Source organism: Capra hircus, chromosome 16 (assembly GCF_001704415.2).
Source record: "Capra hircus breed San Clemente chromosome 16, ASM170441v1, whole genome shotgun sequence".
NCBI lineage: Eukaryota > Metazoa > Chordata > Mammalia > Artiodactyla > Bovidae > Capra > Capra hircus.
Genome location: NC_030823.1, coordinates 29,256,190 through 29,270,699, shown reverse-complemented (window position 1 = coordinate 29,270,699; position 14,510 = coordinate 29,256,190). Strand labels below are relative to the sequence as shown.

General features: G+C 38.4%; 1 protein-coding gene across 3 annotated transcripts in view; it reads left to right on the top strand.

Moving 5' to 3' along the window:
• The window catches only part of CNST (consortin, connexin sorting protein), an 88,524-nt gene extending 76,217 nt beyond the window's left edge, over window positions 1–12,307 (top strand). For all 3 annotated transcript variants that reach the window (XM_018060245.1, XM_018060246.1, XM_005690548.3), the window contains 2 exons: window positions 7,659–7,794; window positions 9,433–12,307. In XM_018060245.1, coding sequence (XP_017915734.1) covers window positions 7,659–7,794; window positions 9,433–9,638 — 342 coding nt within the window. In that variant the 3' untranslated portion in view covers window positions 9,639–12,307. The remainder of the gene's footprint in view (window positions 1–7,658; window positions 7,795–9,432) is intronic.

The following is a 14,510-nucleotide window of genomic DNA, read 5'->3' as shown; positions in this document are numbered from 1 at the left end:
TTTTAATCTCAGAATGCAAACTCCTCTTACCCAGCAACCTAGTAATGCTAATACATCATTGACTGGCTTTGTTCTGGAACCTGGGAGGGTTGCATTATTGTCTCTTTAAACTCTTTAGCTGTTCCTAGCATCAGAACCTTAGGAGGAAATATGCTATACAAGTTCAAGGAGGCAATAGGAACTAGCCTCATACTGCTATTGATAATAAAAGTCCACTCAGCTCATAGTAGGCTGCTACATATGTGGAGAAGAGGGAGTTGTTTTGTTTTCTAAATAAGTAGCACATCAAGTATTGGATAAATTTTTACAATAATTAATCTATTCACATTGAAAATTATCATAGTATGTAATTCAAGGATACTTTTATGAGCAGATTTTGGCAACACAATATGCCATAGGAAAATAAACCATTCGTTTTTCTTCATTTAATATATGTATGTGTAATCTGTTGGCAGAGATGGCATATGTTCAGAAAACTAAAGGCTTCAGATTCAAGCGATTTTTGTTTTTAGAAATGACGGCATAATTTCTTTACTCCTTTACTGCTGCTTGGGTCTTTAAAAAACTTTTAATCTGAAAGAGGGCAACACGTGTTCCTTGTCCTGTGTCTATGTCGGCAGCATTACTTAGCTTTAGGTCTGCCTGTCTCACAGGAACCAAAATAGGGAAGGACATAACCTAGAACTTTCTGATGGGGAGAAAGGTAACAACCCAGAACTGGTGTTGAGTTTGTCTCCAGAGAAACTAATCTAAGTGACTTCTGTGCAGTAGTCATCTCTGTCTCTTGGGTGGGACCGGGGATTAAGTTACATTAAGTAACCACTGTGGGATTCCCTTACCAATGTAAGATGCGAGGCTGGAATCAAGCAGCAGGATTTTAGGAAATCATATAATTAGCTCTTCCATGGATCTCAGACAAAGGAGAGTCTTAGAAACAGCAATCATGGTGTTTTTTTGAATGACTGTTTTAAGGGGAGCAGGGTAAGCCCAGCTTCGTCACCATAGAGGAAATATAGTCTTCTAATAACGTAAGAGGGTGCATGGAAAATGCTTGACCCAGGATTTATGTAAGTGTCTAATGAGCCCCAGAGGATTATCCAGGGATTACCTATCCTTTCTCTGTGCCAGATGGTCTTATCTTTGCCTTTCTTTTTTATCCTGCCCTCTGAATTTTCTGATTGCTTACTGCATCTCTTATTTGTCATGTCTCTTGGACCCAGCTGCTTTTCTTTTCCATTTAAATCGTTCTTTAAATTTACATCTTTACTGCCTCTTTCTGAACTCTTGCAGTAGCTACTTAATAAGTTTCCCCATTGTTCATATCATCTTCTCCCCCTTCAAATGGTCTTATATTTAGTACTGTATAAAAGTCGTGCCTCAACAGGATCCCCCAGCCACTCAGGCAACACGGGTAAATGAAATGACTCCGTTATAGGTGATGGGGGAACGTTCCCATTTCTTATCTAGAAAGCTGAATAGCTTTTTGAAATTCTCTAGGTGCAGCCAAACACACCTGAGGGTCTGGATCTAACACATAGACTGTGAGTTTAAACCTCTGCTATAAAATAATGTTTGCTTGTCCGTCTTTTCCCATGACTCCATTTGGCTCCAGGATAAGGGCTGTATAGTAAATGGCTTGATATTCGAGACACTTGGTAATCTGGCCCCCTTTCCCTTTCCAGCACCATCTCCTGCTGTTCCTTTGTTCTAAAACTGTTACTGTTGTCAGCCTGGCTTCCCTGCTGCCTCTCAGGTATTACTCCAATATTGTCACCTCTGGTCTTCACCTTCTGTGTTAGTCTTAGTCTGCTCTGGAGTGATAAACGCTTTCCCCACACATTTATTTCTTGTCCACTCTCGAGGCCTAGGCTCTGCCTTTTTAGCATGTGGAGTGCCAAGCACAGTGCCTGTCATGGGCAGTACTCAATAAATGCTAGCTGCTGCCATTATTTCTTGATCACCAAAGTCCATAATGTTTTTTCCTTTGACTTGCAGATGAGGGAGGGGCCTGAACATCATTCCTCCCTAAGTTCTGTCTACCTGTCCTGTTATTAAAGGGCACACACACACGTGTTTGTATATTGCCCTCTTCACTAAATTGCAAGCTTCTGAAGGGTGAGGATCCTGTTGAATGCATTTTTGTATTCTCTGCAAAGCCCAACAGCCACCTGTATACAATAAGCCTTCCCCTGCTCCTCTTTTCTTTTTTTGACCTAGTTCACTTAGAAAAATTAATCAGCTTTAAGGATAGATTTGGTTTTGATTATTTTAAGGGGAAAGGCTATGTTATTTGAGTAAGTATAAAGTAGCCTGCCCTCATGATACTTACTCTCTAGAGGGAGAGACACATAATAAGGTCACATAAAAATAAACAGTACCATTTTATATATTGATAATGGCTCTGAAGAAATTTTAGCAGGATGAAGGGGTGTAGAGAGACCAGAGTGCTGGGTAGGGTGGAGGAATGGGCTCTGGCTAACCAGGGTGGAGGGGAGGGCAATGAGGGGACCAGCAGGAAGGCCAGCCAAGCTGGAGCACAGTGAACAGAACGGTAGGACGTTCAGGTGGAGAAGACAAGCTGAGCGAGTTCCTTGAGGGCATCGTAGACCAAGGTGAGGAACTGGAATTAAACTTAACCGGTGGTAACATTTTAAGATGGATTTTGAGCAGAAGATGTGATTTTATATGTTTCCTGCCTGCTCTTCGGAGACTAGAAAAGTGGAGGCAGAGGCCAGAGAAAGGAGATCAATCCAGTTATTGCAATTATTCAGGTGAGAAATAGTGAAGGACTGAGTAGCAATGGATGTGGTGAAGATATATTTTTATGAAGGAGGACCTAACAAGATTTGCTAATGGAGCAGTTTTGAGGGAAAGAGAATCAGGAGTTCTGTTTTGGAATCTACCTTTGGAATCATTTAAAATGATTTACTGGGGATTAAAAAGTGGGATGGTATCTTGACATTCTTACCCATTTCTTGTCCTAGTTTATACTTATTAAATTGTCCCTTTGAACAAATAAAACCTAGTTACAAAAACAACAGGTAGTGCCTAATTTAGAAACTTAGGTGCATTATAAAACTCATATTTTTATTTTAAAACACTTTTTTTCTTTTTAAATTAACCTTGGAACAATTCAGTATCACTGAACTTCATCATCATTTGTTTTGTACTCTCCGAATTGCAGTGTTCTAAGATGCAGCACTGTGGGGTTGGAGATAACCATTGTGTTCTTTCTAGAAGATGACTTTCCTCCATTTAGCCTCAGTTCTTGTTGCTCCAGCTGTGACTTGTTATGGTCATTTGCTGTAGTAGTAGCCATGACATTAATCTACTTCCAGATGAATTGAATGACACAAATGTTCTTTCATCTAACTGTCTCCTCCCCAGTGTCTCTAGATAGATTTAACCATTAGTTTAAGTATCTCTCTTAATTCAGATGACTTATAAGGATTTGTTGTATAAAGTGCTTTGGAAAGACAAAAGAAACTTATTAGGTTTATTTGAAAGTTCTGTTCATCTCACTTTAATTGTAATATATAACAAGTGACACTAAGCAAAATTTTAATAATCATGGAAAATAAGATTTCTTCACATTAAGAACATGGCAGGAGGTTTAATCTTGTGTTTGTATTCAACTTTGCCAATAACTGGTGCTACAAATGTAAGCAAGTTATTTAAGCTGTCTCAGCTTGACTTCATCTGTAAAATAGGACTTAAGTATGACATATTATGTAAATGTCTTTACAGAAAGTGTAGAGATTCACTAAATTATAGTTCTTATTATGGAACCCAGATCTAAAGGACCAAACAGAGAACCATGACTTTTTCTTTCAGTGAAGAATAATAGCAGAAAGCTTGACATGTGTTTCCACAGTGAGATTGCTGGCGTTCAAGCTATTTGTAATATACTAATATGGTTTATGAATATTAATTATCAAGTTAGTTGCAAACCAAGCAAAATTTGCCAGCCTTAAGGTTCTGGGTTGAGCAAAGCCTAGGTCAATAAAATAATATTATTTAATATCTATTTTCTCCTTTGAGGAGGCAGATTTAATAGCAAGGCCTGTCTGTTTTTTTCCGTGCCATATTATGATTTCTTGTGCCAGCAGAGTTGCAGAATAATCTTGTTTTTATAACCAGTTCATTCTTAAAATGCTGTTTGTGATGATCATTGATATTTGAGGAGATGTGCAGGAGAGCTATTTATTTACAAATATACAGAGCTACGTGCATGCTAACTCGCTTCAGTTGTGTCCCAACTCTGTGCAGCCCTATGGACTGTAGCCTGCCGGGCTCCTCTGTCCATGGGATTCTCCAGGCAAGAATACTGGAGTGGGTTGCCATGCCCTCCTCCAGGGGATCTTCCCTACAAAGGGATGGAACTCATTTCTCTTATATCTCCTGCATTGGCAGGCTGGTTCTTTACCACTAATGCCACTTGGGAAGCCCATGCCGAGCTAAGTCAGGTGGATATTTCATTATTTTTTTTAAATTCTGCACTAATTCATAGTGTAACACCAGTAACAATTACACTAATTGCAGCTTAGACATTCTTTTTGTTCTCAGTGTAAAGGCTTGGTATACTTTGTTTTAGTAGGAAAGGAATTTGGTAATTGAAGTGGGAAACTAAATTTAGTTTAGTTTTATTTTCTCTCTTTTTCTTTTTTTTGCTGTACCATGTAGCTTGTGGGATCTTAGTTCCCCCAACCAGGGGTTGAACCTGGGCCCTCAGCAGTGAGAGCACAGAGTCCTAACCACTGGATCACCAGAGAATTAGCTAAATTTAGTTTTTAAAGCTTTGTTTTTTGAGGTTTAAAATTTCTTAGCCTTTTAATCTTAACATTATGATAAAAAAATTAAAAGGCATAGAAGCATAGAAATTTTTTTTTAAGTAGTTTGAATAAGACACATTTCTGTGTCCCCTAAACTTAGAAACACTTGGCAAACTTTTGAATGAGACCCAAGACTAACACCTTGATCTTGTTTTAACTAACTTGCCCTTCTACCATAAAATTAAACTCTACCAAAGCCATTTCTTTAATTTTTTGTTCAATTGCCTTAGCATGGTAAGTAGGAATTTCCAGGCTAGGTGTAGGTTCTAAGACCTTTATTCAAAACTCCTCCCAGAACAGAAAAGACCTGTCTTCTGAGAGTTTCCCTTTTGGCTTGCATCTCCTATGCCTAAACTTAGTCCCACCATCCCTATAGTCTGTAGGACCAGAGGGCAGTTAAAAAAGAAGGATCCCTGGAGAAGATCCCTGAGCAAGACTAAAGGGAAATAACGGAAAAGAGCACATTCCTTCACTTCAGACACTGTCTTGCTGAAACATGTTCTTGGTGGGAGAGAAAAAGGAAAAGAAAGTAAAGCCTGTGGTTAGATTTTTGCGAGGAATTAAGGGTTGAGTGGGGAGGGTGTCAAGATAGCATGCTGGCTCATCCCACATAACTATAATTCCTCATACTCTTTCTTCTTCCCTCTTTAAAAAATTTGCCAAAGTTCACTGCCACCCATGGTAAATAAGATGGGGCCACTTGGAAAGGCTTGTATCCCGTAACTACTTGATTTCTGGAGCCAAACACTCCCAAATTAGGCCAGGCAGGAGCTAAAGTGGGGGCCTAACAGCTCCTGCACCTACTGTAGCTTCTAGGTCTTAGAAGCACCATCTGTGTCTTTCCAGATGATTTGGAGAGTTTCTCTTGGCCTTTCACCATCCATTTACTCATAGTTGCAGTTCTTTAGATTCACTGTTGGGTCTGTTTCTTGAATTTACAGATTCAAAACTCAGATCACAGTGATATACAGTTAATAGTGATGCAATTCTGGGGGTCTTCTTCAGAGCTATTCTTAATAGAATTGCTTATTCTAAGTAGTTAAAGCAACTTGAAAGCACCTGTGATAGGTGACATCACTTTTGGTAAATACTATTTTATGGAGAAAATTGATAGTAAAGTAAATGAATCTATGAAAAGTTAATTTCCATTTTCCATGTCTTGCCCTTTAGAAACTTATTAGGACTTCTTTTTCTCCCTTAAGTACCCAGTACTTGTAAAGTTTTTCTTTGTTTTACAAAGATTCTCTTTAATGTTTTGCTTTCTGATGAAAGATTGAAAAACTATTCCTTTACATAATTTGTACTTATCATTTTAATGTCACTAAAGTACTTTAGCTTTCTCAAAAGAACTACATCATCTGAAATACATATTTTCTATAAAAAGAATAAGTTACTGACATTGATTTTTTTTTTTTTTTTGAGATAATGGTTTCTATAGACCCATGTTCAGGGAAGCCCAGATAGAAGACAGTATTGAGTTATTTGACCCTAAAAGCCTTGAGTTATGAAAAGAACTAATAGAATCTATAACATTTATGTATAATTTAGTATCAGAGGTGGTTGGCTGGAACTCCAAATAATTTATTATCAGAGATGGTTGGCTGGAACTCCAAGTCATATTAAGTATTTTATACCATTGATCAGATAAATGACATTACAGGAAGTGGTCAGCTTACAGTGATGTGATACCTGCAAATCACTGACACGTACAATGTTAGGCACACAGTGCCCAACTATGTCATCACCTACAGCTTGTCCAAGAAGGCAGCCACAAGTCAACCTGTGTGAATCAACCTACTGCTTAGGGGGCCTTTGGTAAGGCCTCTAGTTTCCCAGCCTGGCTCTACGAACCAATTCTCTTCTCTTTCTCCCTACACCTCGGAGTCTTTTCATTCCAAAATGGCAAGGGTTTCTGTTTTGTCTTTGATCCTAAATAAAGGGACGAGGGTGGAGGGAGAGGAGAGGTATCCCAAGTGAAAACCAGAAAGACAGCGTAGAAAGGGGTAGAGGTGGGGGACTAAAGAGATAATAGCAAACTCTATGAAGGGTCAAGTATTGAATGTTTTAGACATTATGGCCTGTATTTAGTTTTCCCATCGTAGCAGGCATACACAATATGTGGATGAGTGAGCTTGGCTGTGTTCCAATTAAATTATATTTACAAAGCTAGGCAGTTGGCCTTTGGCCTACTGGCCATAGTTTGCCACGCTATGCATACTACAGGGTAATATGTGCCTAGTAAACTGGATCTGAGAGATAGTCTAGAAGAGAAGTTCGTAAAGTGTTTAGAGCACTGTAACATTATTTAGTAAATGGGTAGTTTCTCAGAGAAATTGAGGACAACACTGACTTTGATGTTAGAAGTTGGTATCAAGTATATTTTTAGCCTCACATATTCATTTCTTAAAAGTTGCTGATGAATGAAAAAAAAGCCTCTGTTGTAAAGCAAAACCCAGCACTCATGATTAAGCAAAGAAGGGCAGAAAGGAATCATTTTATAGATGACATAACAGGTAAGGGGAGCTTTAAAGGAGGCCTGATTTCCAGTCGGTGCTGTGTCACACTGCCTGGCCCTGGATTCAATTCAAGGCTTTAGAAAAGAAATCAGTGTTTTAGAAGTCTGTATTTGGCAGTATCTGAATACAAGTGAAAGTATTACTCTGTAAAATTTTGATAATTGTTATGTTTTTTTTTTCCCCTATGGTTAAAACTCCAATAGGAATTCCAATACTTGTTGAATTGAATTAGCCTTCTTACCATTACATGTAAAATATCACTGAGGTGTCTTACCACGATATAACAGACGGTTCCTGTCATTTCTGACAGGTTGTTCCTGCTGAAGGACTGGTCTCTATATTGAAGAAGAGGAGTGATGCTGTAGGAGATCATCCCGCCCAGATGCAGCAGAAAACACCCAAGCGAAGAGTGAGATTCCAAGAAATAGACGACAGCTTAGATCAAGGTAGAGTGCTCAGCACTGTGTCTGGCACAGATTTGATCCATGTTTGCCAAAAGAATGAATTAATGTACAATAAGATGTTTGGTAATAGGATTTGTAAAGAATATGTAGACTTAGTTGCATTATATAAAGAATCACAGAGAAGTGAACTATCATAAGTTCTTAAGTAAGTCCTAAGTATTCTGTTTGCTCAAATAAGTGACCAGATGCAAGTTCATCTCCTTGCCTGCCTGTCCCACAGATAGTTGTCAGTGTTCAGAGTTCATCTCAGTTTCTTTGTTTAGTGTTTTGTTTTCTGACTTTTTGTTTTTAGTGAGCCTGCTGTTTTTGTCTTCTTTTCAGTGACAGTCAATACTCCTTGATTGTTGTGGAAAATATTTATAAATTACAAATATATTCTCTTTGGTGATTTCTTCTCGACTCTATGGGGAAAAAAGTGTCTCTCAAGAGCAGTAGTTTAACACTGTTGCTATTGTTTGATTTTTTTTTTTTCCCCTCCTGGGCTTGTATTTAAGGTTGTTGTTAAGTTTACCTAAGGCCTAGGTAAATCAGAGTAGAAACATGGCCTAGAATATGTCAGTGTGCTTTTCATGTTTATAAAACAACTGCATTATTAAATAATGATGTCAATGTGTAGACACAATTTCTAAGTATGACATAAAGTGATAGCAGTAGCTGTTTCTAAAGTTTTACAACTATAAAGCTGGCGGGAGCCATGGAAATAATCTGTTCTCACTCCTCATTTTTACCTCTGAACCTTGCTTGTAACTATCACAGTCTTCTCCAGATAAAGTGCTCAGTTCTTTGTGCCAATTGGTACTGAATTGTTGCCTAGTAGGAGGAACCCTGGATTTAGAACTGACAGTCCCTAGTTCCTTTAGGAACCATCTCATCTTAGACTAAGTCATATAACTTTGCTCAGTAGCCACCTGCATTTCTTGGCCTCCATGTTGGACAGCACAGCTCTAAACAGTGTCAGTGCATGTAGACAAATAAAACAAAATAGATGTTTTAAAATAAATTATATCTAAATGTTTATATATAAATATATGGTAAAGAAATAGCTGAAAAAATACATAAAATAGATTGCTAACAAAGATAAGAGGGTGAGTGGGAATCATGGCAAAAACAGAAAAGATGATAAAAGAATTGAACTGACAAACCCCCCCCCCCAAAACTAAGAAACACAGCACAAATGATATAGTCCTTTTTATTTGTAGGTATAAAAAGTATACTAAGTATAAACTATTAAATCTCTTAAGGTCAATTAACTATGAAGAGCTACTAAACTAAATATGTCAGTCAAAGGAGAATACAATTACATAATCCTGTTTCTAAAAAAATCCTTAACCACGTGTGTTTGATCTGAGATGTACTGCCAGATTTTTTCTTCTTTTTTTATGGAAGTGGTTACATCCGTTGGATAAATGAACTAGTTTTAATTTTAGCATTCACAAGTTCCACAAGTGTCTATCTTTATGGTAACAGGTCCTTGTACAGTCATTGGTACACTAGCTTTCTAACAGGGACCATCCATAGAAGACTAATATTACAAACATCTGGTTATCTTAATCGGTGAGGCAAGATACTAGAATTTGATTCTTGTGTCAGCTTAACCTTACTCTGTTTTCCTGTTTGCAGATGAAGTTGGAGGTGGTTCCTGTATTTTACTGGTCTTGCTGTGCATAGTGACGGTTTTACTTAGTGTGGGAGGAACTGCGTTATACTGCACTTTTGGTGACATGGAGTCACCCGTTTGTACAGACTTTGCAGACAACATGGACTTCTATTACACTAAGTTACTACAGGGAATAGCGGAACTTAAACACTGGATCTACCTCTCCTAGCAAGCGTTCACGAGGGACAGGCATGCTGGCAGTGAGCATCACAGAGGGAGACTTTCTAAGCAGCTTTTATTTCAGGAGTTCTGTAACATGCGCCGCCCCCCGCCCCCCCGCCGCCTCCCCACAGAGGAACAACAAACATCAGAAACAGCAACTGTAAATGGCAATCCAGAGGAGCTCTCAGAATAATCACATAATGAAGCGATATTGATCTGAGCACTGTGGATGGAGGGAATGGTCTTTGAACAGCATGTCCACCTCCCCCTCGCTGCTTCCTAGTGTAATGAGCTACACTGAGCAGAATTAGACAGGGCAGTGCTGGAGCCAAACCATTTTTGGCTACCTTCAAGCTAATGGTTGACTTCCCTGGTGGCTCAGATGGTAAAGCATCGGCCTACAATGCGGGAGACTCAGGTTCAATCCCTGGGTCGGGAAGATCTCCTGGGGAAGGAAATGGCAACCCACTCCAGTACCCTTGCCTGGAAAATCCGATGGACAGAGAAGCCTGGTAGGCTACAGTCCATGGGGTCGCAAAGAGTCAGACACGACTGAGCGACTTCTTCACTTCACTAAGCTAATGGTTAAAGGACACTGTTGATTTACAATTGTTGGTCCAAAGACATTGCTTCCAGCCATCCCGCAATAAGTTTGTGTGTAATGAAAAGGCGTTTCCTTATGGTTTCAGTGTCTTTTTTAGTTCACGTTGGGAGCTATATAATTTAGGCTTTGTGCACTCTTTCCAGATTCAGTTTTCCACTTGCGAAATGGTTTGTGTGTGTGTGTGTGTGTGTGTGTGAGTATTTCAGACAGTTATCATAAGCAAAAACCCAACATAAAATAACGAAGAATATTCTTCCAACATGACTACCAATGTGCAGGCACAAAACTTTCAAGAAGGCTTAACTGTGGAACAGATGAATTATAGAAATCTTGGCCCTGAATTGAGAAACTGTGACAGATACAGCGACACTTAACTTGGTTAACTAGCCAGAAGTTCATCACAGGCCTAGAGATAAAACCGAATAGCTCCCTCTGAGTCTCAGGCAACCAGTTTCATCATGGATTCAATGCTTCCTGTAATGGATGCCGGATTCAGCTCAATTCAGTAAAGACCTATTGAGCACCTATTATGTTCTGAGAATCTAAGACCCCTTCTGCAAAGATAAATAAGATATTAGTTCCTGCTCTAGATGTTTTGATCCTGGTCTTAGGTAAAATAAACTAATACTTTAATGAATGAAATTAAATCATCATATATAATTCAGTATTAACAGATCAGACATTCAGATGCTTGAATGTGCATTCATATCATGGGCTTAATTCAGACCTAATATGGGGTCATTAGATGAAAATTCAATCATATCTTAAATAGACAAATGTCTGATTTTTATTTAAATCTGTCAGTTTTCCTTTCCTAAAGTACAGTGACCTAACGATTAGGAAGCCTTTCTTTAACTTTTTTATCTCACTGATAGCATTCTAAAAGAAACAAAACACATGGATTATAGTTTTCTAGCAGTGATCATTATTTCATGTTTTTCCATTAGGATCATTTGAAAGAAAAAGAGAATTTTCTTACTAGTTGTTACTGGCTGGTACAGTACATCCCTTCATGTTTCAGCTTATTTATTTAGACTTATGATTTTTAAAGGGCTTTTTATAGAAGTTGAAATTGTGTCGTTTAGCACGCATTTGGTTATACCTGATATTTAATTACTGTATACTTAGTGTTTTGATTTTCTATAATTTCAACTCAGTGTGTTTTTAGGCTTATTTTTAAATTGATGTTTTATTTTTACTTATAATACTGTTTGACTTGTCTCTATCATGCCACCATAAACTATAATATTTTCAAGGATTATAGATCAAAGATATTTATTTAGAAGTGTACAAGATACTGAAATCTAGATTCCTTATACTTAAGGCTGATTTTATTAGAAGATTATTTTAATGTTCTATGATAAATTTTAAGAATTTGTATTCAACTTGTATGTAAATATATAAAATGCTGATGGTACTATCTTATGTGGTTCTGTAAGAGACATTCACAAAGTCTACTGTGTGGGTATCCCCAACATAGACAAACCTCTTCTGTTTTACCCTCATGATTTCTAGTTACAGAAATTTGGCAATGCTGATTTCTGCCGGTTTTATGTCAAGATAAGTCAAAATTTCCTTCCTGTTCCTTTTTTCGATCACTATTGAAGTTCTAAATAATCTGTAGTATTACATTGGCCACCAGGGCCATTGCTTCGGAAACTGAGGATTTCCTGGGTGCCTTCACACTGAGGGGAAAGACCTGAGATGACGCTTTGGTCCCTGGAGGCAGCTGCATCTCAGGAAAGCCACGCTTGTCCTCGCTGTGTCCCATGGAGAGGGAGCTGAGCTCAAGAGCATACTGAGGTCTTGATTTAAAATAGGCATGAAATCTCACCTAGAAAAACTAGGGCAGCTTTTAAAAATGTAATGGTCATTTATTGCATGAATTGGAGTAATTACATCTGGTGATGGGAGAATTGTTATCTCTCATAAAAAATTCATCCAGTTTTACTATCATGTAATTTTTTCCTGTCATTGGAAAGTACTGACAACGATTTGTAACTAATCTTCCTTAAAAACTGTATTTGGGGGTAACAGATCAAGCGTGTAATTTAAAATCTACACCAACAAAATGTCTCAGAGAGTTTATTTGAACCTCTTGGGTACTGAGAAAAACCGCTTGATTTAAAGTGAAAGTAAAGTAATTTCAGAAGTTGGTCTCTGGCCCCGCAAGTAGATTACTTTGGGTAGTCTAATAGGTCCCTACGTAATGCTCCAGTGCTTCTAAAACATCTCCCCATCTGCCTGAAACAGCCACTGAAATTCACTGTAAAAATTCATTCCTTCAGATTTAAAAATCAAATCTCTCTGGGAGGTTTACTATATTGAGTTGTGAATTTGTGTATTATGCTAAGAGGATTTAAAATTTGGAGGTAGGCTTTGTTTTGAAAGGACAGATGTGAATTGGGTCTTGCTGAAATGGTAAGGTGGAGAAAGGGATAGGAATTGAGAAATGGAGAGGGAATATTGGGAAAAGAAAAAAGAAATCTTTTACCTAGTACTTGTATTGCTGAAGCTGACTTTGTGGCATTTAACCCCAATCCAGAGAGAGACTAAATGTTTGTGTTCCCACTAACGTGACCTGTATAACTCTATTCATTTCTGTGGGCTCAGTTCATATTAACTTACCCTTGTGGCACAGTGGTAAAGAATCCGCCTGCCAATGCAGGAGATGCGGGTTCAGTCTCTGTCAGAAAGATCCTCTGGAGAAGGAAATGACAACCCACTCCAGTATTCTTGCCTGGAAAATTCCATGGACAGAGGAGCCTGGTGGGCTACAGCCAATGGGGTCACAAAGGTGTCGGACACAACTAACCAACGTTTTCAGTACGCTTGTATACTTACTTATGAAGTGTACATAGATTTTGCACATTTATTCATTTGATGCTTAGATCAGTAAGCATACATCCCTTAAATCAGGCCTTGTAATTTCAGAATCCATTATAAATTCACTTCTATTATGTTGCTTCCATCTTCAAAAAGAGTAAGAGTGATCTAAGGTTTATGGTACAAATTCTGGTGCCAGCTGATATTTTAATAAACTCAAGGATAAATTAGTGAGCCTTATGTGCTAAAGAATTTTCTTTAAGGAATTCTGGTAGCATTTCAGTCTCTTGGTGGAGGCTACTAGGCATCTCTTCTTCGCAGTCCTAGGAAGAGTTAAGTCCTAAACTCAATCTCTTGCCTGTTGCTCCAAAAACACTGCAGTACCATGAGCGACAGTGTTAATTGTTATCTGTACCTTGACAAACTGGAATGCCTACAGTTTACCTGGCACTGAGCTGGGTGCTGGGGCTCTCAAAACAAGAAATGGTACCAGCTTAAAGAAGTTAGCATCTGGCAAGGTAAATATATTTGTGAAAGGGAAGGGAGAATGAAGAAACAGAATACTGCAACTCATGGAGGTGGAAGCTTAAGTTCATTCCTTTCTACCATGTATCAGGCATTAGGAGTAAAAATAAAGTTCTGTCTAGCCCACCTGCATAGCTCCTTGATAGACAGGAATCTTCTCCAGGCAAAATCCTGGTAACCACTACTTTTTGCTTCTTGTTAGCATTTGTGGCATTGATAGTGGATGGGCTTTCCAAGAGTAAAAAGCTTCTTGGCAGGAGCCGCCTTCAAATTTTAAAGTCTGAATAGCACTAAATAGCACAATGAAAAACTTTCTCACAGAACTGCGTATCTAGATGCTTCTCCAGTAAATTCTAGCAGTCATGTAAGTAAGAAATAGCACCTATCCAACAAAACACTCTTTCAGAAGGAGAAAATGGACTTCCTAATTCATTTTACAAAATAATACTGATCCATAGACCTGACTGGAATGCAAAAGTAGGAAATCAAGAAACACCTGGGGTAAAAGGCAAATTTGGCTTTGGAGTAATGGAATGAAGCAGGGCAAAGGCTAATAAAGTTTTGTCAAGAGAACACACTGGTCATAGCAAACACCCTCTTCCATCAACACAAGAGAAGACTCTACACATGGACATCACCAGATGGTCAACAGTGAAATAAGATTGATTATATTCTTTGCAGCCAAAGATGGAGAAGCTCTATACAGTCATCAAAAACAAGACTGGGAGCTGACTGTGGCTCAGATCATGAACTCCTTATTGCCAAATTCAGACTTAAATTGAAGAAAGTAGGGAAAACCACTAGACCATTCATGTGTGACCTAAATCAAATCCCTTATGACTATACAGTAGAAGTGAGAAATAGATTTAAGGGACTAGATCTGATAGAGTGCCTGATGAACTCTGAATAGAGGTTGGTAATATA